This window comes from Aulostomus chinensis, chromosome 2, assembly GCF_037954235.1.
Source record: "Aulostomus chinensis isolate RoL2024-O1b breed Wild chromosome 2, RoL_Achi_v1.0, whole genome shotgun sequence".
Lineage (NCBI taxonomy): Eukaryota > Metazoa > Chordata > Actinopteri > Syngnathiformes > Aulostomidae > Aulostomus > Aulostomus chinensis.
The window spans coordinates 30,146,171-30,172,218 of record NC_141321.1 but is presented as its reverse complement, the minus strand read 5'-3'; the positions used below and the strand labels follow the sequence as shown (position 1 = coordinate 30,172,218).

At 43.2% G+C, this 26,048-nt stretch overlaps 2 protein-coding genes across 5 annotated transcripts in view; one reads left to right on the top strand and one right to left on the bottom strand.

Annotated features, from left to right (window-relative positions):
- Positions 1-17,631, top strand: part of kctd15b (potassium channel tetramerization domain containing 15b) — a 30,270-nt gene extending 12,639 nt beyond the window's left edge. For 2 of the 3 annotated variants that reach the window (XM_086189491.1, XM_086189483.1), the window contains exons 4-5: positions 3,218-3,523; positions 13,937-17,629. In XM_086189491.1, coding sequence (XP_086045617.1) covers positions 3,218-3,523; positions 13,937-14,095 — 465 coding nt within the window. In that variant the 3' untranslated portion in view covers positions 14,096-17,629. Of the gene's footprint in view, positions 1-3,217; positions 3,524-13,936 lie in introns of all 3 variants that reach the window. The other variant, XM_086189475.1, reaches the window with a different exon arrangement.
- A 238-nt stretch (positions 17,632-17,869) lies between these two features.
- Positions 17,870-26,048, bottom strand: part of LOC147269703 (transcription initiation factor TFIID subunit 4) — an 84,245-nt gene continuing 76,066 nt past the window's right edge. For both annotated transcript variants that reach the window (XM_086189452.1, XM_086189462.1), the window contains one exon: positions 17,870-20,117. In XM_086189452.1, the coding sequence (XP_086045578.1) occupies positions 19,944-20,117 (174 nt within the window). In that variant the 3' untranslated portion in view covers positions 17,870-19,943. The remainder of the gene's footprint in view (positions 20,118-26,048) is intronic.

Here is a 26,048-nt window from a genome sequence, read left to right as displayed (position 1 = left end):
TCCCTCCCTCTCTCTGAAGTCTTGACAGTCCAATCAGGCACCGCGGTTGTGGAGAATGCATCGGACCTCATTGTTTCAACTCATTACGATCCCCTCGCATAAGCCTGTGTTGATCTGCATACCTTTCAATTTGCGTGAAGCCGGGGAAAAAAAATGCAAATAGTGCGAGGCAGAATTGAGCATGTCCTTATCTGAACACAATCAGGCTTGCCGTCGCCCGAGGGCTGGGTCTGTTCTGCTGCTGGCAGCCACGGCACTGTGTGTTTTGTTAAATCAATGTGAAAGTCTGAGCAGAATAGGAAAAGAAATTTTTCAGCCTACATCAGTGGAACAAAATACTCACTATTAATATCCTCCCTCATCTCATTATTCAAACTACAATTAATCATACGAATGTAAGCAAAGCTCAGTCATATTGAGGCCATGGTTATAAACCCTTAAGAACTTGTGGTTGTTGCGTTTAGGCTTTTATTTAACACTTTAAATCAATAATGCTTGTTTATTAATAATCAAATACATGTGAGCCGATGGATTTTTGCTGCATGTTTGACCAAAACATACAGCAGGTCTTTATCAGAATCCCTCATAGTGACAGTTTCTCTCATTTTCCTCTCTCTCTTTCTCTCTCGCTCTCTCTCTCTAGTCTAAACTCTCCCTCTCTCCCTGTTTCTCCCCCCCTCTGTCCTTCCCTGAGATGTTGCCTTGCCAGTGGGCGATCAGGTCGGATCATTATTTTGAAGCTCAAACGGGGCTGTCTGGACACAGGATTGGGGGATGAATTGTCTGGTAGAACTGGCAGCAGTAGCTCCAACAGCCAGGACGAAGCTGTTGGCCCTGTCTCCTTCTCATCCTCACCTCAGCGCTTAGAATTACTCTGTTGTTTTCTGTGCTGCTCAGGATGACTAAAGTGCCTTGCAGACAGACCCCTGTTAAAAACATATCCATCCATGGCTTCAGACCTGTGAAGAATGAGGAGCTACACTTTGATACAGAGAGCTGCCTGAAGGGGAGCGTCTCAGTATGAGTTTTGTCAGCTGCAGTTAGAAGGCCAGGAGAGAAAAAGACAAGGAGAAAGGGATAGAAAAAGGATCTACTCCCCCACTCTTTCTTCAATCTTAAATATTAGACCATCAGTTTAAGATGTGTTGCATCAATGCTCTATCCAGATAGAGTTGTATTTGAGTGCCGTTCACACACCTCAGATGAAGGCACAGTTTAGATGAAGGGGGTAAACCAGCGAGGGCGGCTTTTCAAGGCTAAAGATTCTGACGGAGGCAACAGGGCTAATGAATATGCTGTTTGCTGCCATGATCTGTTTCTCTACCCAGCAGTTGTCCGGAGAAGGGAAAAATCTTTTTTAGATCAGGGATCCCTGGCAGCCTCGACACCCACAGCCACCAATAATGCAGACTATATGGAACATATGTTGTTTCCGCAGCACAAATTGTCTCACCTTTCAAGGGCATTTCTTTGTGCTGCACCAAAATAAGCAACCGCTATCTGTATTCATTAGCAATTTTTGTCATGGTTTCAATATGTCCAGCAGTAAAACCAAGCACAGCCAGAAGGTAGGGAACACGAACATCATGTACAACAAGCGCTTGAATGGCAGTGAAGGCAGTTCATGAAGTAAGCATGAATGAAGATGTCATTCTTTGTCACAGCGAAACTCTAATCAGAACACAGATTTATTAATTACTAATTGTTTAGCAGAGAGATTTGCAGCATTTAGGTGTAAGCTAATTAAATCTTGTTCTAATAGGAGCTTAACATCGGGCCACAAGCCTCATTAACATAAAATTCCCTCCATGTGAGGAATACATTAAAATCCTCCCTGGCTGATGACTGTCCTCATGTTCACTTGCACATATCTTTTCCTCACCTCCCATCTGCCTCCAATACAAACCTCCCCGTCCCTGTATTTTTCTATGGTAGCGGTGAATGATGGTGCCATCTGGTCTTGTGGGAAATTAGAGGCAAGAGCACAGGGGCAAATGCCCCCCAGCAAGCCCTGCCCAGGAGGTAGAGTCAGGCAATCTGCTGCAGACTGTCTGCACACAGGAATGCCCCATCCCACTTCACTGGAGCCCTACTGATGGCCTTTCTGGAGTCAGCTCACTAAAACATGCTAAAGGCTAACACAGCTCTCCCAAGAGCTACTGTGGAGGAAAGCTGCAAAATGGCTATGCTTTGTTTACTGAGATGGTCGTCCTGCTGGTACGAGGACATTGCTGATCTTTGCTGCTCCTCTTTGTGGATGCATAACAAACGAGATGTTGAAACAATAACATTGTTAACACATCAAACCCAAATATCTTTACGCTGTGAATTTTCTCAAAAGTTATTACTTTTAAGGCACTAGCAGTTGAACCTTATATTGTCATATCCTATGAATAAGGATACTTTGTTTGCTTTGTAATTTGGGCAGTTTATCTGATCATTTCAAATCCCTTTTTCCATAACTTGCCCATTAATAACAGAAGCTATTTCAAGGCACCTTTCACGTAAACTATGTTCTTTATGAATTTGCATACGCCCAACAGCAACTCCCCTTTGAGCTGCAGCAGCAGTGAGGAAAAACTCTCCTTAAACAACCTTGAGCAGATCCAGACTCAAGGGTGGGAGGCCATCTGCCTCGACCACATGAACTTACCTCAGGGCAGCTGAAAATGCATAAACTCTCACACTGCTGACATTACAGCTAGCCAGAATAACAAGGGTTGGGGTTAAAGACATGGTACCCTGACCTTTGCACTGCATAGCTATAACTGACTGTGTGGAACATGAACACACGCAATCTGATGCATACGTGTTCAATATTCAATGCGGGTTTGTTTTTTTTTTTGGCGCCAAATCAGAACAGCAGTTAACTCAGGGCACTAGTATGTCCAGACTGTTCTCAGCCTAAACTTGTCAGAAATAAACATAGTCTACACCGTCATTCATGCCTAAATTGCAGTTTCTTAAAAAAGGGTCAAGGTGCAGCCAGAGGCGGCATTCCCGGAGTAATTAGAGGTTAAGTGTCTCGCTCATTAGTGTTTGTGGTGAGGCCATCAGGCTGCCCTGTAAGTACACCCGATGTCCACCTAATGCTGCACAATGTGACATTTGTTTGTGTCCATGTAATTCAACTCTTGAATACTGAAATACACCACACATTGAGCCAAGATGACCATACACACATGCAAACTCACTCCCCTCCTCCATTCATCTGCAGGACTTCCACCTGCTGTATGAGGAGGCACGCTATTACCAGCTGACGCCCATGATCAAGGAGCTGGAACGCTGGAAGCAGGAGCGCGAGCAACGACGGATGGCGCAGCCCTGCGACTGCTTGGTAGTTCGCGTCACACCTGACCTGGGTGAGAGGATCGCCCTGAGTGGGGAGAAGGTCCTCATCGAGGAGATCTTCCCTGAGACTGGAGACGTTATGTGTAACTCAGTCAATGCCGGCTGGAACCAGGACCCAACGCACGTCATCCGCTTCCCCCTCAACGGATACTGCAGGCTCAACTCCGTCCAGGTAAAATGACTTTTTTGCCTGTTATTGGTGCTATAAAAACCCGACTTACCTCTGCATGTGGCGTGGTTTAATCTGTTTCTGACAGGTAGAAAATGGGCTGTGGCTAAGAAGCAACCCAATCCAGCACTTTGACAATGTAAACATAAATACATCCTCACAGTGGGTGGATGTGAGCTTCCTGATGTTGTATTATAGGTAATTATGCTGACAGTAAATCTTCGTGCATGACAGGCTGATGTGTGACAGATCAGCCAACAACTATCCTCTTATATAGGAAATAAAGTAGAATAGAAACAGAAAGGACACACAAATATACAAATCAAACGAGGGAGAAAAATACTTGAACTCTGTTATTATACCATAGACTGTAGGTATGCAGTTTTCTAATGGTTTAAAAAGTGTCTTAAATAAAGACTCAATTTTTTAATCAGCATATTATTTGCCCTTTAATACTGCACATGCAAACTAGGCAAGAAAGAGCAAGCTTTATTCTTTTATTATATTTGTATAATCCAGCCTGGATAATGGAGACTCAGACATTTAGTAAGTTAATAATACTGACTGGAGGTTTATTGAGATTTCAAGGAAGTCCTTCTCAAAGAATTCATAACAACTTAAATATAATCATGAATAGTTCTTGAGCCCAAAACTGAAATATTATTTGAATTATTTGTAAGGTATTTGGTTTGTCAAATTTTTCGATTCGTAAATAGATTTGTGAAAATGAACTGATTTTAATTAGTAACAGAGTCATACTGGATATTTTGCTTGCTCTATGTTCTCTGGGATTTATTTGTTCTTATGAACAAAGTTGATTCAAGTGCTACTGTTTTGTACCATCCATTTGCAGTTAGGTAGAGCTGCTAAATGTTGAGAGTATTGAAAGGAAATTGAACCCTATTTTTTCCCTTTTCACACTGACATGAGAAGCTGCAAATGAGAAACTGTGAAGCTCTGGATGCAAATAGATCATAAGAGAAAAACAAACATCTCCAAGTGTTAACATGCAATGCTAAAAGTGGTGCGCATTTATATTCACTGCAAGAATATGAAAACACACAAATATAGTTAAAGACCAAGGAGGTAATGGCGTCACCAGCACCGGTTCGTCTGAACTCCGAAGTGATGAGAGGATTTTGGTGAAATTCAGGACCTTTAGGTTGAGGAACAATCAGTTACGTTTTAAATTTGATGAGGAAACGCATTCAGATCTGATGACATCATAGTGCCTTGATGGATGACTGTGCTCTCTGAGTGCCTGCTAGTTTGCTTCGTGTATTTGTAAGAAACACGAATGTGCAGTAGTCCTGATAAAAGTTTAATATGTAGTGAGTGTGTCGTAACACAGGTGTAGTGATTAGTTTTTCTGAATGCAAAAGTCTAGAAACAATTTGACACTGAAAGCCAATTATTCACCTCATCCAGACGCTGTATCTGTTGAAGTGCGACCCTGCAGCTGTTTCATTCGTGGTCCAGGAGCCAGTCAAAATGTGTGCTGCCGTGGTGGAGACCTTTCTCTAACCTTTGTTTGTCCAGTGAAAGATTCTGCTGAGCAAGCGCGGTGCATTCCACGGCCACCATGCAGCTCACACTGGAGTTTCGTTAGCTTGCTGATGGGAGAGGAAAGTGTCTCTAGTTAAACTTTCATTCAGTGTCAGCCTGCAGATTTTATTTTCGCTGCTCTCTTGTTCCTCACTAAACTTTTCTTTGAAGCAACAATTCAAAGCACTTTATTTTGCATGTTTTAGTGCAGCAGTAGCTCTTTTCGCCATTAAAAGACAATTGCGACTGTGGTGAAATGTCTGCCTGGTACATCCCTGCTCCCTCACAGTCCATACAGTGACATATGGCGTTAATATCATCTCAGATCCATGCTATATTGTTTTCTACCAGCTATTCTTAGACACAACTTCCCTTGAAAAGCTGAAGTGACCGCAGCTCATACAAATGTAGTCAGACGTTAAAAACTAGTTTTACAGTTGTGTTACCCAGAGAGAGGTCTTTTAAAGGGAGAAAATATCAGCCTCACACCACAAGCTCGATATAACACACTCCAGCGCCCACAGCCATGAGCAGCCCAACGTATAGAGGATCCGTCTCTCCTCCAGCACCCGGAGAGAGCCTCTCCCAGGCATGCTGCCGCACTCTGACACCTCCATCTCCCTCCTGCCAGTGTGAGAGAGACCACCTCCAGGGAAGGAGAGCCGAGCAAGCGGGACAAAGCACGTGTGGACTGCGGCCATGTTTTCCTGCGAAAAAATGAAAAAGAAGACTGTAAAGGGGGGGTGTAGGGGGTGGGGTGGGTGGGGGGGTGATATGCATAATTTACGCTCTACTCCTTTTTAAGACACAGCTCCTTTTTAAAAAAGACTCCAATATAACAATGCTCAAGGCAATTGAAATACACGTATTGCATTTTTTAATACCATACTTACAATTTCTCAAACAGCCTAAACCGGTTTATACTTCTTTTATAGATTTTTAAATGACTTGCAATATAATTAATTGGCCGCATCAACTAACACAACATTTTCCCACTCTGTTTACCAGTGAGACTGGTTATGGGATGTGAGCTCATCTGACTATCATGGTCGGAACTGACTTTTTATTGTTTGAGATTTTTATGAGGCTGCTGCTCTGAAGGTGAGCTGAAAACCTCAGACGAACACACACTGGTGCTGGATCCTGTTAGCGATGCCCCCGTTAGTTCTGCAGCCGGGCCTCGATCTGTTTGGTGGTGGCAGGCTCTGTTTTTGTCCTCTGTTGGCCCACTTTACTGGAAAAAAAAACCAATCTGTTCAAGAAAACCAATGTAAAGCGCATAAACACACTCACACTAACATATGCATGAAAGCGGCCCGGCTCATTGAGTCGATGTAGATGAGGACGCAAGGAGCAGATGGAGGTGTTGTTCAGTGTAAGCGGAGATTTTTCTAAACAACTTACTCATTCTGTCCTCTCTCATTGTTGCATGAAGGTATGAGAAGGTTAGGAAAATAATCCTTGTCTTACCCGTCAGACAATACGCCTCTGATCTTATTTCAGTCCTGGACCCCAACCCAGGGGAACACTCACAACCACACCCTGCCCACAGAGGAATACCGGGGGGGGGGGGGGGGGGTTGTGCTGTCTGGAACAACGTGTTTATGACTGGACTGTTCTTGAGAGCAAAGAGATAAATATGAGCTTTAAATGCATGTTTAATTGCTCTATGGACGTCAACTAGTGGCTGGAAAGTACAATTTGTTTTCGTGATGTGTTCGACAGATTATATTTAAAATCAGAAGTTGCACACTTGAAGTGATAATTCACCCCAAAAAAAGTTCTCTCAAACGGGAGTCTTCAGTTCACATGGACGTTTTTCCCTCCTTCGTCTCTTATTTGTGACTCTGTAACGCAGGAAGAGCCAGCCATATCTATTTAGCATGAAGTTAAAAATGTTCGAAATCCAACAACCAGAAAAAGAAAAAAAAAACTGCCTTGACAAACTCACATCTGGTAGAATCTGCATGTTCTTAATCCAGATGTATGCTCAGTAATCCATCAACTATTTCATCTGAGTTTGAAGAAACTGCAGCATTTCAGGTTCAGCGATACCATAACCAAATTGTTGCTAGCCAAAAGTTGCTCTTAGCCTCAATCTAACATGCGTTGCTGGCTCTTTCTCCTTTCCTCAGTTACAGAGAAGTAATGGGGGGGTGGGGGGGAAACATCTCCTCGAGCACAAGACACAATTTTGTACATTGTTATAAGGCAAAATTTTGGGATGAATAGAGTTCAGGTCAAAAATGTTATTCTCTGTTACATCTTCATAGCATCTTATTTTTTAGGACTTTAACTCCAAATTTTTCTCCCTTATTTCTTATAGCGGGCCACATCAATCTTTATGATGGTCCAAATTTGGCCCCTGGGCCCCACTTTAAGCAGCGCTGCTTTATAGTTTATAGAAAGAAATTGCTTGAAAGGAGAGTCTTATAATATTTCATGTTTACTGTAAATTCCCCATCTCTTTATTCAGATGTGACAGAATGGGAATAACGAACTCCACCTTGGCAAGTGAATTTCCGTAAAGTCAAGAATGGAATTTAGGGAATAATGTAAACCACCTGTGCTGTGATGTATGTCCAACACAGAGAAACAGAGAGCAGCAAAGGCACTTAACAGAGGGAAAACATTTAGTCAAAGACTTACAAAGGTGTACACACACACACACACACACACACATACGTATGGGTCCCAGAGCCGAAGCCTGCTGCCCCATACATCACCATGATGAAGCACTCAGATCAGACCAGAGCCAATCCGTCCTTCATCAATGTGACAGCGGAGGCAGTTGTTGAGAAGGGCCCCCTGTCCCCCTGCTACCCAGGCGAGGAACGCAACCCGCCGCAACACTCTCTTACATGTCACACTGTAACTCCATCAATCCTGGGCTGGTGGAGGGAGAACACACAGCCCATCAGAGCAGTAGTAGTTGTAGTAGTAGTACGCTTAGTGGTCCGATAGGCAGAACAAGACATCAACACCGCCAAGTTAAGGCTCCCCGTCCTCCCTGTGTGGCCCACGATACACACACACACACACACACACACACACACACACACACACACACACACACACACACACACACACACACACACACACACAGGTTTATGACAGCTGCAGGTAACTTGGTGCCAGAAATTCAGTTTTTATTGAGAACTGAGATTGAACAAATCTAAAGATTGGAAGTGTTTGAACAATTTATTGAACCCCCCTACCGCCCCCCCCCCCCCCCACACACACACACACACACAAACACACACCCCACAACCATCAAAAATCACTCTTTACATTTGACCATGTGTCAGCGGTATGATTCAGGTCCGGTTGGGTTCAGACACAATGGCTCCAGTGTAGGGAAACATTGTGGTTTTGATTAAAACCGTTACCTCTGTAAGGTAGGGAGATCGTTGCCATGGTGATAATAACAACATCGTAAAGATAAGGCAATGATGTTTTTGTTTTGTTTTGTTTTTTAAGAGCGTTGAACTGGTCGGGAACATTAAGTTGCTTCTTATTAAGCTCAAGCTTCTGTTGACACGACTATCCACCTTTCTTACCAAAGCACCCAGCACCCACCCTGCTCCAGATCAAGTTTTAGATAGCAGCCACATCCCCAGGATGTGCAACATGTAAATGCCCCCTTATAATAAGATACGGACGTAGCATGACGTAGCCGCTAATGGTTGTGGGGCTTCATCCTGCTAACTTTGCATTCACCAGCTCAGTTATGGAGATCAGGCGAAATGAGGCCTCACACTAAAGCTGTCCAAATAAACATGACTTTAAAAAAAAAAAAATATTTCAAATGCTTGTCTCCGAGTGACTGAATGTAAACCACCTGGAACCGCCATTACGGATCCACATCCAGGGTGAATGGCATGTGTGGTCGCCTGGGTTGTGTTCCAACAGCAAGTTTACTTACTCAAAGAATGAAACGTCAGACATAATGTTCAGTTTTTCTAGTCCAGGGCTCGGCCATTCATGCTTGCATCTTGTAAACAGATCAAGTGATTTTTTTTTTTTGCAGTTCCATAGCTGGAATCAGTGGGACAGTTAACAGGTCAAACCCTGCAGCAGCACCACCAGTTCCACCATCACCTACAGGACAGACCTGATGTCTCCCTGCTTTTGTTACTGTCACATCTGGCAAGGAGGAAATGCAGGGATTGACAGACCCAGAGAGGAACAGGAGAGCTGATGACCGATTTTAACAACAAAAAATAAAAAATACTGGAACAAAAATGACTAAATAGAGGATACTAGGGAAATCTGCTGGTAAAACATGAGGGACGCAAGGCTGGCAAAAGAAAAAGGTGACCACAAGAGGATAACTAACTAAAGAACTAATGACGCAACAAGAAACAGGAAGGAGAACTGGAGGTCAAGGAAGGAGCTGATTGGATGAAAAACAATGGAAACAGTGCTGTGGCTGATGAAGACAGATTAAAAACACACAGATGAATCACCCAAAATAGGTGGGAGGCCGATAAAGACAGGACGCACAGCAAAAAGATGCAGTACGGGAATTAAATACGCCTCAAAATTAAACGAGGAAATATGATCAAAACACAGAGAGAAACACAATGAAGAGTCCACGAGAAAGCAAACAAAAACCCTGTTTCTACTGGGCAAAAAAAACCCCAACAACTGCTAACACCTCCTTACAGCTGGGTTTCTCCTGCGATGGGAACAGCTTTAATCAGCATTCAGTCAAAGACACGGTAGTTATCGGCTCAGCTCCATCAGCATTGATGGGAACTCTAATCCTGGCCGAACGCAGGAATTTGTGGCTGGATCCCAGCATTTCCAATCTCGGACACACATCTGATGAGCTGCCGTGAATCAGCATCATACACGGAGGAATGAAAACCTCGCCCTTCCGCCGGTAACTTCTTGCGACTTTTTGCGATCTCGGCCTCAAATTCTCCCAGTTCAGTTGGTATTGCATTTGAAAATACAGACTGGAGCTAAAAAAATACAACCGAAACACAGTGACTGTCCTCCATGCTGCTTTTACGACTACAGCTACCGAAGATGAGTGTGCAGTGGGAAAGGGTTATCAATCTGAAACAGGCCAAATGGGACCATGACAATTATTAGGGTTTTTTTCTCCCTCCATTTGATGTAGAGATCTCTGTTCGTATAAAATAATGGGCCATTACAGTAAAATGAGTCACTAGTGAGTGACTTGAGAACGTAGTGGAAAATGTATCATTGCACTGAGTTTTTGAGTTTCCATATGATATTCAGTTCCTCATAAATGTCTACAAATTGGCATGAATGCTATACAGTTGAAGGTGAATAGGTCAAGCTGAAAGTTGGCCAGATATACGATCTGCACTTAGCCACGGGATGTTCCAGACAGTTTCTGTTTACTTTCCTCAGACTCAAACAAATGCATTTGAGATGATTGATGTTTCTTTGGAAGGCTGTGGGATGCTTGCATAAGTTAATGCAGCGGCTGACAAACATATGAAGTTGTGGTGCGATAGAGGCATAGAGCAGCATGAGAGTGAGTTGTGCGAGTGCTGCAGTCGTCTCAGTACAGACTGAAACGCATTTTCAGGCTCGTAGTGGACTGACCCACCTCTGAGGACCGCTTGTTCCTCGTCTGTGGCTGTTTACACTGCTAGAGCTGCTCTGAACTCAATTACTGTGTGAACTCGTGATACTTAAAAGTGTCTATTTTCTATGCTGTTTTCGTTCTTGGCAGTTCCAGATATATGGCGCCTTGATGATTTGCTGCAAAGTCTATAAGACTGTATGACACTGTCAAAGTGTTTTTGTCGCTTGTGATTCATAAAAAGATGGCAGATGGCCTAGAGAATTAGACGGAGTTGAGGCTTTTTGACTATTTTATGCCAGATGTTTGCAATAAGCAGAGGATATGATGCAGAGAGTTAGCGCTCCTTGTCACATATTAAACACTATGCATACTTTAACAATAGGGACTACATGCAGTGCCCATGTCACGCTACAAAGTGTGTGTTTCACACATGTCAATCAACTCTCAGCCCTTTGCCACGAGGTGCAAGTGTCTTCCAGCACCTCCAGAGAGGTGTTGCAATTGTGCCTGTACTCTGGTGGCCATCAATATTACATTGTGCTCCGGTTTCCAGCCCTGAGACTTTGATTCCTGCTTCGCCATCTTTGCTGTGATGGAAATACGTGACGCTGAGAGGTTAGAGGAGTGAGGCTGATATATGCTGTCTCCATCCCCATGGCGACCCCAGATTGAGTGGCAGCTCAGAGAGATGGCTTTATGTTAAATGGAGGGTGTGCGTGGTTTAGGATGTTTCAAATGTATTAGCATCACTGGGGAGGACGAGGGTGAGGAGACGCTTTTATTTAGCATTCTGTTTCCATCACACAGGCAGGAGAAGATGAAAGGAGATGTTAAAGTTCAGGATAAGAGCTGCGAACTTTCATACAGTGTTTTCATATCTTCTGCTCTAGTTTCCTGCTTTGGAAACAGAAGAGCTGTTCCCTGGACTCTGGTAAGGTCCTGACGTTCTAGAAGAAAACCCATTATAATGCTTTGAAAGAGAACGGGACCTTTGAGATTGCAACCTGCTGTTCGTACACGTTGTTATTGTTCTGCGCAAGTGAAGCAGGAAAGTAAGCAGCGATCTACGGTACAACAGTAAGCTTGCAGTCACAAGTGTGTGGCGTGACTGAGCCACCAGGACATGATTGTGTCTGTCGTCAGCTGGGACTGTTTTCAGGACATTGTCCTGTGGACATTGAAACCTTTTGCTTGGATACATGTTAATTATTCAGTGCATTGTTAATCCTCCTGTGGCACTAAATCACTGTGTCAAAACTGAATGTGAAGTGTTTTATGGCTTCTTGTAGTCATTACAGTATTCTTGAGTCAGTTACAACTATCTATAATAATATCCTTAAGTCTTAAATGCTGCTACGGTTTAATGATAAAAAGTGTTTTTAGACTATCTTTATTGATCAGGCCATTCTCCTCTGTGACCAAATTCATTGCCGAACATGAGTGAGTCCCACATGCGTCGAGAGATGATGGGGAAAAATGCAATGTGATGCAATGATCAAAGAAGGCAATGTAATATAATTTCCATAATCGTTAGGCTCCTCCGTCGCCTGTCATGGATTTGGGAGTGTTTGATGCTTGGGCAGGTCTCTTAATTAGCCATCCTCACCATCAGCTGTCTGTCGACCCTTCTGTCTCACAAATTACAGAGTTTGTCATCGGCGTATGGCTGCAGGATGAAAAAGGAGGAGGGGGGACTACTTTTCCAAGTGGTCCTTTCTGCTTACAAGCAGCACGCCAGCCCACATTTAGTTTAATCAGGAAGTGGAAATCAAGAACTGCTCAACAAGTTTGTGTTCTGTTTTGCATTTGTAAGCACGCATGCCTGTGCGTGAAACACGATCGTCGCTGTGTTTGTCAAGTCAGTTACATTTATACAGCACCAGATCACAATATATATATATAATCACTCATTACTTTGAGAGGGTCGAGACTCTTAAGGTCATTCCCTGAGACTGAACTGTCCTCCACGAGGAAGCGCTTACCACCACTAATAATTCTAATAATAATTCCAACAATTATAATTGCAGGGAGGCTGGAGGAGGCAGAGGTGAAAGCATTTTTGATTTATCTGCTCTGCTATATTGTACCAAACCACAGTCCTGGGAGGCTGCAGCCCTTCAACCTGGAGGTCTAAACACCCCCCACTGTCGCCCTCCAACCGGGTCTTTGCCCCTGTAATTACAGAGGTCATCCTCTACCCATAAGTGTGCATGTGTGTCTGAAGAAAGTCTTCTATCTTGCATGAACTTCTCTGGCTCGCAATCTGGTAGAAAGGCTTAGCCCTCAGCAAGACCTTTCATTTCCATGCACACTCCATTAATAGGACGGGGGAATAAGTAAATACACAGCACTCCTTGCAGAGGGATTTAGATATACCCCCTCCCCAAAAAAACAACTTCCCACAAGGATTACAGCAGATGAGGAGAGAAAAGTGATGTTGGAGTTCACATGTTTGTGTTGGAGCATATTTGCATTTGGACAAGTGTGTATATCGATGTTCCGACCGCGAGGCTAACATGCCCGCTCTCTCCCTGTAGCTTCAACATTTTGTCCTCATGCCGATCGCCCAGAACTCCCGATCCTCATTCCCCACACGTCGCTCTTCCCTTTGCTCACAGTCCTCACTTCTCCTCTCACTCCAGCCTCATTACTTAAATTAGGAGCTCCAGTAATCACCTCGCTGAGCTCAACTCAGCCCCTGAACACACCTCACCCACAGTTTGCTCTCCACATCCCTTTGAGCTCATGCCCACAGTTCAGTAGCCAATCCAGCACAAGCGCCATGAATATTGCAGGAGTGGTGTGATGTCGGAGGGCCCTCTGGTTTCATTCCATCACTACGTGTGATTGGGGGGAGGGGGGCTAATGACACACGTTTGCATGTTGTGACTGATGAGGATCTGAGGTTGATGTGAGGATGGATGGATATCAAATAGTGATACCTGCACTAGACTTACACTTGCTGCTGATGGTCATTTATTAAAAATGCATGGGTCAACTTTAAAGGTCTGGTAATGAGATATCACTGAAAATGCCTGGAGGCCCTCAAAATACGGACGGTGGTCTGTTTCTTTTTGGAAAGCAGATATTTCAATCTCATTTATTCCACTAATAAATGCGCTTACATTCACACTTTAATAAAGATTAAAATGCATTTAGGTTTAGGGGGGTCTGCAGATACTGACTCAATAACACATCTATCTGTAGACATTTTCAGTTTGGCTGTTACTAATGTTCCTCACTTCTTCTTCGTCTTCTTCTTCTTCTTCTTCTTCTTCTTCTCTCTCTCTCTCTATTTGCAGGTTCTGGAACGTCTTTTCCAGAAAGGTTTTAGCGTGGCGGCGTCTTGTGGGGGCGGTGTGGACTCCTCTCAGTTCAGTGAGTACGTGTTGTGTCGTGAGGATCGACGGAGTCTCTCCATCAACACACCCATCAGGATAAAACAGGAACCCCTGGACTAGAGCACTCCAGGGGAGGGACAGCCACCCCCTCTCACCCCTCCCATCCTCTCACACCATCTCACCTTGGCCCCCAAAACAGGAGCACCCATCCCCCCTCACCCCCAACCCTCCCCACAATATCCCCGCAAATCCAACAAGACAGCTACCTAAGTATTAGCAGAGGCTTGTTAACCTTGCCAGCTCTGCAGACAACTCTAAGGGGAATGTAGTACCAAACAAAGGATAAACAGCATCAGCAACAAAAGATTTTGTTCAATGAAAACCCAGAAAATCTGGGGCTGAGATGGAAAACCACAACAAACGGACTCAACAGCAGCTTACTTGAACCAGTTTTCCCCCACATGTTCTTATGAAAAAGGTGTGCTGACCCTTTTGGAAGGACACGACTCCTTGAGTCAATCCAATTCCAGCGCTCAGCGGTGGACCTTCCAGTTCTGCCCGTATGAGGCTGATTCTTGTCTGACAACGGACGACTCTGGCCTGCTGTGAGAAAATGAAGCATTGGCAGATGGGACACCTCTAAGGATGATGGGAAGAGGACATAATCCAACCTCCTTATGAATCTCCAATCTCTCGAACCCCCCCCCCCCCCCCCCCCCCCCTCACAATCCCATCTCACCCCACAGGCCTCGCCACAAACATCGGGGCCTCGCCAGAAACAGCATTATTCACCAAACTGATTGTTTATTACGTTTTTTTTTCATTGTTGTTTCTAAAGTATGTTCTTCTTGCTCCTTTCTTGTTCTTATCATGTCATGGTGTAAACAATTATTATTAATGGGATTATTTTTAATGTTTCTTTTTCTTCTTCTCTCCAATATGAAGGATGTATGAACGTTGTATTCATTAGGCTTCGAGAGCTTGTGAGGGAGCGTTTCTTGGCAGTAGCTGCAGAAACTCAGATGTCTGCAGGCTATGTGGCTAAAGCGATCTGGCTGGCAATGCATTCAGAGTCAGAAAAAAAAAGCCCCATTGTTCAAATAGGGATGGGAGAGAACCTGGATGTCTCAACATTGTTTATAGTCAAATGTATAGCACACATAAAAAAGTGCTCTGGGATTTTTGCATATTAACGCTACAACATATCTTTGGGTGTCCGACGGAATTCTCTCACGCAGGCAAAAGAAGACATTGGTTTGGTCAAGAAAGTTTGTACATTTGGAATTCATGTTGCACAAGTGTTTTGTTGATTTCCACATGTTTAAAAAAAACAAAAAAAAGAAAAACCTTGAGGACCAAACATGGAAAGCTCACGTTTACCAGTATGTCTTGTGATCAGCAAGAGATGTACTCTAAATGCTTAACGTTTCTTTGCACTTAAACATTTCCTACAGAGCCCCGTTTCCTCAAAACACAAAAAAACAAGGAGTAAAACATACAATGCTGTCCTGTAGGTACCAAAGTAGGCAAGGTGCCTATTCTATTGATTGTACAAAGATAATGATGTTGTCCCCTTTTATAGTTTATAGCTAAAAAAAGACACTGTGCATTACTCAGAACAGGATGATGGGTACAAACCTTTGTTCCTCCAGGCCTCCGGTCCTGTCAGTTATGTTGAGAACAGCTCACAGTACCCGCAGACCAAGTTTGAGAGACAGAAGTCTCTGTTTGTTTTAATATTGTCACTTCTAAGCCGGGATTATTTCAGTGGATCTTCACATGTATGTGTGGCAGAACCCAAAGTGAACTGTACTCCCAACATCAGCGTGTTATTCACAAAGAGGCAAGTGGGCGGCATTTAGTCTATCCTGCTCTCTTTCATTTGGTCTTATTCTCAACATTTCTGGATCAAAGACAGAAACAAGAAAGGCCAAGTTTTCATGCTTTATATTTGTGTGTGACTTACTGATGCTGTTTCTTCCATTCCAAAAGACTGATAAAAAAAGGAGCGATAGAGAGAGAGCGAGAGAGAGAGAGAAGCTCATTCTCATCTGTGTGGGTTCTGGCAGTTATTTGAGTTGAACAGGGGGTGGTTTTAAAACCTCTCTCATGAACTACCGCCCATTCATTAAACACAGGTGGTCCTTGTGATCATGTAATATCTCCGACGCTCTCTCTGAATAGCTGCTGATGAAGCAAAGCCGATGAGTGGATAGAAGTGATCTGGGTGTAAGTGGAGCTCCCAGTCCAGCGTTGTCCTCCCTGGGGGTCCCTCTCACAATCAAGCCCATCTTTGTTCTGACCTGCCAGTGGCCTGCGCCTTTGCATCCATTCGCCTCAAAGGGAATGGTCAACCAGGCCTTTCATGTGCTGAGGCATGTTGGGCTCTTCACAGTGCTCCTCACCCCACCCCCCACCTCCCACCCGATGGCTCCCAGCTCTGCGGTGCCAGTAAAAACTCGGGTTGTACCCCCTGCTGCTGTGTCATCCCCATGCCCTGGTTTTCAAAACGCCCTCACACACTGTGGCTCACTGGACCGCACCGCAACAAACCAAACAAACTGATGAGTCAAATCTGAGCTGCCGGGAGCTCGTCCTCAAACATGCTGTACTGTCCTGACTGTGCTGCTGATCCCAAGGCCTTTGATCCAGTTGATACGAGGTGTGGAAACTCATCTGGGTTAGTTCTTGAGGAAACAGGGGTAAGAAGCAATCAGTGCTGTACTTATACCACACATCTGCAAGAAGTACTTTTTTTTTTTTTTCAGGGAGGAAGGAAAGAAGGCATATTTTCCCAGCGATGTGGTACTTTGAGAGCGTGCTTCTAACAACTTGAACGAGCAGGTATATGTTTATTTATATTTGTGCAACAGCAGCAATAACCAAACCTGGAACGCCCCTTTCAGCGCAGCTATTGACGGCAGGTTAACTCCAGAGCTCGATACATCCCGCAGGACCGGACACTTCATAGATGTGCTCACCAACGCCACCATTTCAGATGAAGTACTGGTCAGTGTTCAGCCAGGTCACGTGGCATTCACGCCGCCACTGAGGTGGCTCACTTGTACAGCTTATTGTATATTGAATTATCAGGACTGTGGGTTTTACGAGAACCCTCGTGATTTTTAAGAGACCTCGTAGTCCTCTTCACAAAAAGAATGAAAAAAGCATTACATTGTGTACATATGGATTAACATGTTTCAAAGGGTATAATAAGGTGCAAATGTATATTATTTAAAGTGTTTAAAATGATTAGACTGTGGGCATGTGTTCATTTGCAGTGTCTCCATTTGACTTTTCTTGCATATTTGCGATAATAAAAGGATGTACTGTATATCTGATGGGTGTCTCATTGCTCTCATCTTGTCGGAGATGTATCTGTACCTGAGCTGATGACACATAATGAAGCTCACAGGCTGCAGCTGCACCCGAGTGTGTCTGAGGTCCCGTTGGTGAGGGGAAAGGTCAGGTTCGAGGCTGATTTCAGATCAGCAGTCCAAAGCTCCAGAAGGACTGAGTAATAGGCCAAGATCCTGAGAAAAAAAAAACAATATGCTCCCAAACTCCAATATTTTGCACTGAGTTAAACGTTTTGGTCTTTTCAAAATGCTTCTGCTTAATTAGCAGCAGAAACCTAGAGGGACTTTTCGTAGTTGAGCAGCAGTGCGTGATTCAGTTTGTACTTAGCATGTGCAACGTTAGAAATGGAAATGAAGCAGGCTGAATTAGGAGTTGACTTTGGTAAAACCGTCTTGCAAAATCATAACAGCTTATTTTTCTTAAAGTAAGAGAGAGAAATGTGGTTTAAAAAAAATACATTCCTGCAGACATTTAAATGTGCGAGGCTGCCAGGGAATAAATAGGAAGAAGTGGCTGAAGTCATCGTCTTCTCAGTTTAGTAAACAGCTTATTTATTCCTTTACAAAATAGGTACAAATACATAAGTATTGTTTTTTTTCACACAAACAGGAAATTTGCAAGATATGTACAAGAGTTTACCAAAAATAACGTGGTTCTAATAAACACATAGTTTTGTAAACAATATTTACAAATCATCATTACATTGAAATGTTATTTCCCCTGTCTGTTTACATCAGTAATATCATCCTAATATTTTGGCTAAAAAGCTGTAGTGGTAAAAATGTCCTCCTATCAAACCACCAGAAACTATAGAGATTATTAAAATCATTTGAAATCGCCACAATACATATTGTTGTGCTTGTTTTAAAACATGGTATATTTGTGATAAAATTTTATTAAAATGTGCATAAATGCCAATCAAAGAAAAAAAGAAAATATATTTAAAAATAAATGTTTTTTGTCTTTTTTTATTTCGTTTTTGTTGAAACTGGCAATACTGTTTACTATTTAAAAGAGCAATTTCTTTGCTATAATACAGTGACAGCTTTGAGCTGTCAGGTAAAATAGATATTAAAAAAAGTGCTGTCAAAATTTACAATGCACAACAACTGTTTCAAATATCACTCATATTTAAATAAGTTTCAGTATGAGAAGAAAAACTGCATAGGCCGAGATATTAAATAGAAATGAAACAGACAAATATGGACAATAGTACATCGTACAATAAGGATTTATATGTAGAAAAAAAAAACAAGGTGACAAATGCACAATGATGTGAAACAAGCCAAATGTTGTTGTTGTTGTCCCCCCCCAATAATTCTCGTCAGTCAGTAATACAAAGGCAGGAAAAAAAAAAAAACTTTTAGGCTAGAATCATACCAACGCTTGGTTTCACAGTCAAATATTATTTTACAACTGCGACGAATTATTTCAGATTAAAATACAGACAAGTGCCGTGCCTCGAAATGCTTCATGGGTCACCTTTGGAGGGGGCGAAAAGCCAAATTCTTCAAAAAAAAAAAAAAAAAAAAACAACCAAAAAAAACCCCAAAACGTAAAGAATGTGCAGATAGGACAGTGAAAGGAAAAATTTAAATAATTCCTATTTTGATTTTCAAAACAGTCACCATCTAAAATGAAGTGCTCAAGTATAACTTTTTCAACTATTACAATGAATAAGTGGGCACTGTGGGGTAAAGTACAACCATCTAGCCATTAAAACAATGTTCACATTATGTGCACGCAGAAATAAAAGGAACCCAACAATGGAGAGCAGTCAGTCAGTTTTGGCTCTGGTTTTGGGGGTCAGGTGGACTTGAATCAAACACTCTACCAGTGAACAGGAGCAACTTCTTTTGACTCATTCCAAGCACGTGGTCTTACAAAACATTAGCTTTCATAATATCGACACATGGGTTATTCTTTTTCTTACAAAGATCGACTGTGATTAAAAATATACATGCCGTAAATGAATTCAAAAAGAACTATTTACACGTACAGTAAGGAAAATGAACACGATGCTGTTATTTGGAATCTCAGTGTTTCAAAAAACGATGAAATCTGTTAAGTCTCTCATTTATTGAGTTCAGCTAGACTACATTCATTGAACTGTGTTCAATAAATAGCTCGTGGAGAAGATTGTAGGCTGTATTGAGGTTTGAACATAAATCTCTTCGCTAAAATGACCCTTAGAGTTTGAGGTGGTTCTTTGAAGCTACTGCCAAGAACGTCAAATAAACAGCTACTCAACATACGTGGAACAAGTTCCGGGTCAAGTTGCGTGACATTAAAAATAAAAACAAAACAAAACACTTTGTTCCTGTCTTTAATCCACCTCCAACGCGATGAATCTGATATGGCCTTAAAAACCGAATGATCTGACAACACATCATGAAGCTAAACGGAGAAGACATCGAACGACAGTCCCATTTTTATGAGTTTTTTCCTCCGTTTCTTCTTATTAAAAGCTACATCAAACGTCACTACAGTACATATGGAAACACAGAGCTGAAACATTAGACCTGATCTGAAGGCACGTGGCTGGGAAGGAGGAGGAGAAGGAGGAGGAGGAGGAGGAGACTGAGGTGGGCGCTGAGCGGAGCAGAGGCTACTTGAGCAGGGCACGGTAAAGGAGGAGGGAGTGGGCGGTCTCTCTCTCCTGCTCCATGTAGAAAATTAAGTCCCTGAGGTTGACACGGGTGATGCGCTGCCGTGCGTACTGGCGTGATGAGGTGGACGGGGTGGAGGAGCTGGCCGGGGAGCCCACCATGCTGCCTGAAACCTGAGGACAAGGGAGGGGTCACAAGGTGAAGCAGATACTTACAGGGTTGATTTGCTTATTTTTACAGATGATGAGGAAACCGTTGATGTTGTCTTTTGAATATTATAACATGGAACAAGTCAATCTGTCCAACAGCTCCGTTAACACCCACACGCAACACACCGATGACCTCAGACTGCACAGGGGAACTGAGTAGCTGTTGTGGCGCAGTGGATTAAAGGGAAACTCCAGGTATTTTTCAACCTGGCACTCATTTCCCATGTGTTTGGTTTGAAACGGCCATTATTGGAGGCGATGAGCAGCAATCATCAAACAGCTGCAATATTCTGCTTCCTATTGGTGCTCCAGGTTTGTCGCCTGGTGCGCATCAGACGACAAACAGCCTTGGAAGAGGAGATGAAACGACACATCCCACGATGAAGGGGCTGTGCCGCGTCCTGACCAAGTGTGAATACTCGTGTTTGTACCCGGTCAGGACGCGGTAACGCGGTAGAACAGAAGAGCGGCACAAATGAAACTGTTGGAAGGTGTTTTAACCTTCAATGAGACTTTAGACAGTTCAGTTTCTCTGTCAACAAACAGCTACGTCGAAGCTCTCGACATCTTTTTGCCACTCAAGACACGGCAACGCAGCGTGGTTGTTCGGTGGGATTTGGTCGCAACCGAAATACCTGTAAAGTACTGAATAGATTTCAAATTTCTGTCCATTCACGTTCCCCAGAGGATGAATGCCAATTACTTTGGAAATCCTCTGATTTTCCTCTCGCATCCTCATGAGACTTGAATCTGTGCTTGAGTGAAATGTTACAATATCTCCTGGATGAATTGAAATTTGATGAAGACGTTCGTGGTTCCCACAGGATACAATAACTTTTCATCTAACGCCATTACAAAGTGAATACAAAACTAACGACCCCAGCCTCAGTACTTTGTGTTTTAGTGCTGGTAGCATATCACACTGAACCAAGATGGTGAACATTATCACTGTGAGCCTCACAGTGTAAACTCCAAGTTTTTCTTCCTCCTGTTACACAAATCTTACAGACATGGAGATGTTTAAATATATTTTCCATTCGCTGTGTAGGAATCTTGAAACTAAGTGGAGGACAGGAGGAAATAGCCCTGGGCTCCCAACTGGCAAAGATGGTTGAAATTAATCAGCAGTGGCTATCAACACTGCTAAAGTTACCTACAGCGATGCTAAATCCTCACCTTACCCTGGTCTACAGCGCCGTGCTGCAGGCTACACATTTTTTGCGATGACGAATTTATATGTACTTTTCTCTGCGTTTTTTTTTTTTTAATTATGTGAACTGAAAACTAAAACAAATGAGTCTTTATCAGAAACATTATATGACTGGTTTTTGTTTGAATTTTATTAGTCATATTTCCACTTTTATAGTTTTGCAGTTTCTGTGTCCTCAGTGACTTTGGTGAAGAGAAAGATCTTTGTCTCACTCGTCTCACGGTTAGCCTCCCTGGCCAAACACAACGTTGTTTAGCAGTAAGAAAAGTTGTGTTTCCCACTCACCCAAATTAAGTAATCTTTGCAAGCACACTGACATTAATCGTGAGGAATGTTGCAACACCTCAGATTGAGAGGAAAAAAAAATCCCTCTTGCAAAGCATGAACGCAATAAAAAAAAGCCTTAAATGAACTAACCGTCAACTAGCTGAACAAGAGCCTGAGAAAAGGACTGGCGACATGCTCTGACAGCAAGGGAAACCATCGTTTTTATGTAAGTGGCTCTTTACATCACTTGGAATATGAACAGATTTTCCCTCTAAATAAACAACGCTGCTGACATAGATCTGAGCTGACGTCCCACTCTGAAATAGAGCTCTCGTTGTTTGTATTTGATCCAGGAAAAATGAGAACGATAAAAAAGGAGCATATACCGAGGCTGATACAAATCAAGGGATGCATTTACATTTGGAAATGAGAAACACTGGGAAACAAATCCAGCGAGTGCCCACTTGAACCCAGGCAGAGAGAAATAAGACAGACGTTTCAGTCAGGAACACCCTCTCACAATTACATTGATTGCAGCGCTCTGTAAACACACAGTACAGACAGGACTTAATTGCAAACACATGACGGGTATGAATTTACAAGGGCCAGCACAAAGTCGCTGTAGCCCCCGCCCATTACACTCGATGATGGCTCCTTGTCTCAGATTTCCCACAGTACACTCTTTGACCCCTGGACACTGGTTGATGAGTGAGTGCAGCCAAGCCAGCGTTAATGCCAGTTTACATGCTCAACCACATCTACGGTCTCTGATCAGTAAAGCTGACATGTTGGCACTGCCCTGGTTTCAGGCAAAAGGTGGGTACAGCCAGCTATTTGGCACCCCAGGGACACACCAGACCCTCACTTTGGGGAGCAACCCCAGTCTAATCAGGTCAATCATGGCTGACCATATGTGAAAGATGAGCCTGCCCACTGCCATGCCAATTACTGCCACTCACATGTGAGCCTGGCGACAGGGCCGCAGATTATTACCAATCAAAGCCATCCATCCACCTGGACGGATGGGCAGTAGTAGCTGGGGGCAGTTGGTGCTGCCGTGGTGCCGTGATGACGGAGGGGAGGAGGGAAAGAGTGGCTATAGGCAGACATTGCTGCACGAGTAGTGTGTCACAGCTTCAAGACAGGGGCAGCCCTAAGTGATCCAAATACAGGCGGAAAGGTCAGCGCTTGTACAAGAATTCACTCAACGTGGTGACTTCATATGCCCCACACATCAAGAATGCCAGCAACCAAAACACTGGTAGGTTGTGGTTGGTATCTATGGAGACAGATAGCTCTCGCCAGTACAGGAAATCATGTCATGGAGGAGAGAGAGGGGACGCTACAACACCAACGCTAAACAAAGCAGATGGCTGAGTGTCAGTTAAAAAGGAAAGCGAAACATCCAACGACCACACGTTCCCTGACACCAGCAATTACACAGTAATTGTGTCTGAAATTCAGTGAAAAACAAAATGGCAGGCTTTGTTAGGTCAAGCTGGGTGAAAGAAAAAAAGTGAGAAGAGGGAAAAAAAAGCAGGAAAGCAGAGGCACGGATGGAGAGAAAGAGAGAGAAAGAGAGAGAGAGAGAGAGAGAGAGAAAGTCTCAAAATCAGCTTGGCCAAGTAAGATCCATGAGGCAAAAAACAGCATCTGTCATTTTATCTGTGATGGGCGCTCGGAGGCATTATGTCATATGACATATTCATCGTACAGAACGCGCAGGAATACTTCGATACATCTCTTCAGACATTTGACTTGTTTGGAGCAGAGGACAGAGAGAAAAACAGTCTCCTCTCCACTCCTCTCGCTCTGGTCATCAGCCAGTTCTGTTGATATACCTGACAACATGCCAATGGGCCAGACACATTATTCTACCTCCGGTTTTCACTCACACACATGCAATCATACAAGAGCAGAAAGAGCGAGCCTGATTGTTGTTTTACACAATAGGCTATAATACAATAGAACGCAGACTGAGGGAAGATGAGAAAGACACAACATGGGTGAAAGTGAGCACCGTGACAAGATTCTGACAGAGGAAAGTGGCAGTTGCACTCACGGAGGGCTGGTAAAAATGACTGCAAATGAAAAAAAATGGATATTTTGTATATGGAAGTAAAAATATTGACTGTATAAAGTGTTTCTACAAAACTGGAAGTAACCTGGATTACAATTGTTGAGAAATTATTTCATATGCTTTTTCACACTTTTCAATGACGGTTATGTCTGTGAATCTTAATTTCGATTAGTAGCCCAGCCCTCAAAACATCCGTCCATCCATCCATTTTCTATACTGCTTATCCATTAAGGGTCGCGCACACTCGCGGGGGGGTGGAGCCTATCCCAGCTGACATTGGCTGAGAGGCGGGGTTCACCCTGGCCAGTCTGTCGCAGGCCCATCAGGAGCAATTAGGGGTTCAGTATCTTGCTCAAGGATACTTGGACATGGTCACTGGGGGAAGTGAGGATGGAACCAGCGACCCTTCAGTTGCTAGACGACCACTCTACCTCCAAGCCACACCTCCCCCGCCCTCGAATCAAATATATTTAAATCTATTATGGCACAATGCGTCATTAAAATGATCTTTATATGTACACATTCCAAAATATGAATTGATGATTTAATATGATCATTCGTGCTGCACCGCCTCACAGTAGGTCCTTTCATCAGTTTGACCCACATTTAGTTTTTAATCAATGACGGTGATGTTGTGTGACTCCTGCCATGCAGACGAATTCAGTACAGCGGCCGGTTAGACAGCTGCAGTGGAACCGTTCTTCTTTTTTTTCTTTTTTTTCCAGGTCAAAGCTTGGGTTTGTAAAATCGTGCGTTTTTATTTAATTAATGATGGAAAAATGAATGCATGACAAAATTAATACAACTATTTAGCCCCTTCACCACATGCGTGAATGTAGCTTGTAACCAACATGCTGTGATTAACCATTGGAGGGAGCAAAAAAACCTCAAGAGCATTTAGTCTGCTGGAAATTAACAGAAAAAGAAGACGTCCCCTCGCAACATTGAAGATGCTCAGCTGTCTTGGATTGGAAGCAAATGGAAAAGTTTGCGAGGCCCCATGTTTTTACTGTGTATTTGTGACATGAAATTACCTAAATTGCGGTCATTACTTAATTCTAAAAGGTTTCCCTACACACAATATTAAGTGACAAATACAGTGGGCCCAAAATAGCACCCTGAAGAACTCCCTTAATCCAGCATGAATTGGAATCTCTGTCAGAACAGAATGTCTATTAAATAATCTGCTATATTGAATTGTATTCTTGTCATCTCTGGATTCTTAGCAAAGATTAGTAGGGAGAAATTTAAGAGAGGCCAGAATCAGAGGAACCACCAGAATCAAATCCAGGATGTGTTAAATCAACACCCAGCTGGTTCCCATCTACAAAACATATGCTTCTAAAGTGATTGAAATTTTTTTCCTGACAATTACAACAAATTCAGAGCATTCGCATGGACCAAATCAACTTTTCAGTAAGTCCATGATGGGTGAAAAATTATTATTTTTAAAGCAGGACAAATTCATGCCTTCAAGTTTTCAGCTCTCTGATTGCCAACAACATTCAGTCAACCTGGAGAGGACTCAAATTAATTTCCATTTTGCTAAATTTATGTGTGATTATGCTTCCTCTCCCTTGCTCTGCTTTCAATTCCCCGTTTGCAGTGTTGCTTGTAGGTGTCTTGAGGAATTCACATTCAGTCCTTTATTGTTTGAAAAGGCGAAGGAAGCGGGGGCAGCAGCAGTGCTTGGGTCCTTGATGATCTCTAGCTTTGAACCCTGAGTGGCACCTGTGCCTTGATGCTGGAGCCAATATTGGATTTGGCCCAGGTCACACCTCAGGGCGGTGGGTTAATGGCCCACTTTGCCAGGCACACAGAGCTGCTCGGCCTGTGCAGACCAACCTGCTGTCTCAGCATTCCCCTCCTCTCAGCAGAGGTTGTAGACAGGGGGATACATGGTTAGAGCGTGCGCGCACACACACACAAAGTTCTTTATAAACTGGCATATGATGACATGAAGGCTAACATACTGAGGTAACTAAAACTGCCGTATGAGGTGAAAACACTGCTCAGCAGTTATGTTGCAGGTTACAGCCTGAAGTCCCATGTTGGTTGATAGATCAGCTGTTAGAAGTGCAATATTCTGTTTATCAGTTTACTATCAATGCTGGAAAATCATCTTAAACTCTGACGGAAAGGAGGCCGTGGCATAGCACAGGAGATACAACTGTTGACAAGCCAAACAAAAAATGTGAAGCAAAAGATAAAACAGGTGTTTTTGTTTTTTCTTTTTTTTTTTTAGGTTGAAGCCAGAATGGAAATTAACAGCAGTCAAATATTAATGAATTGGTTGTCGGCTCCGGCAGGTGGCCAGCTGTGATTTGGCGATCTAGTT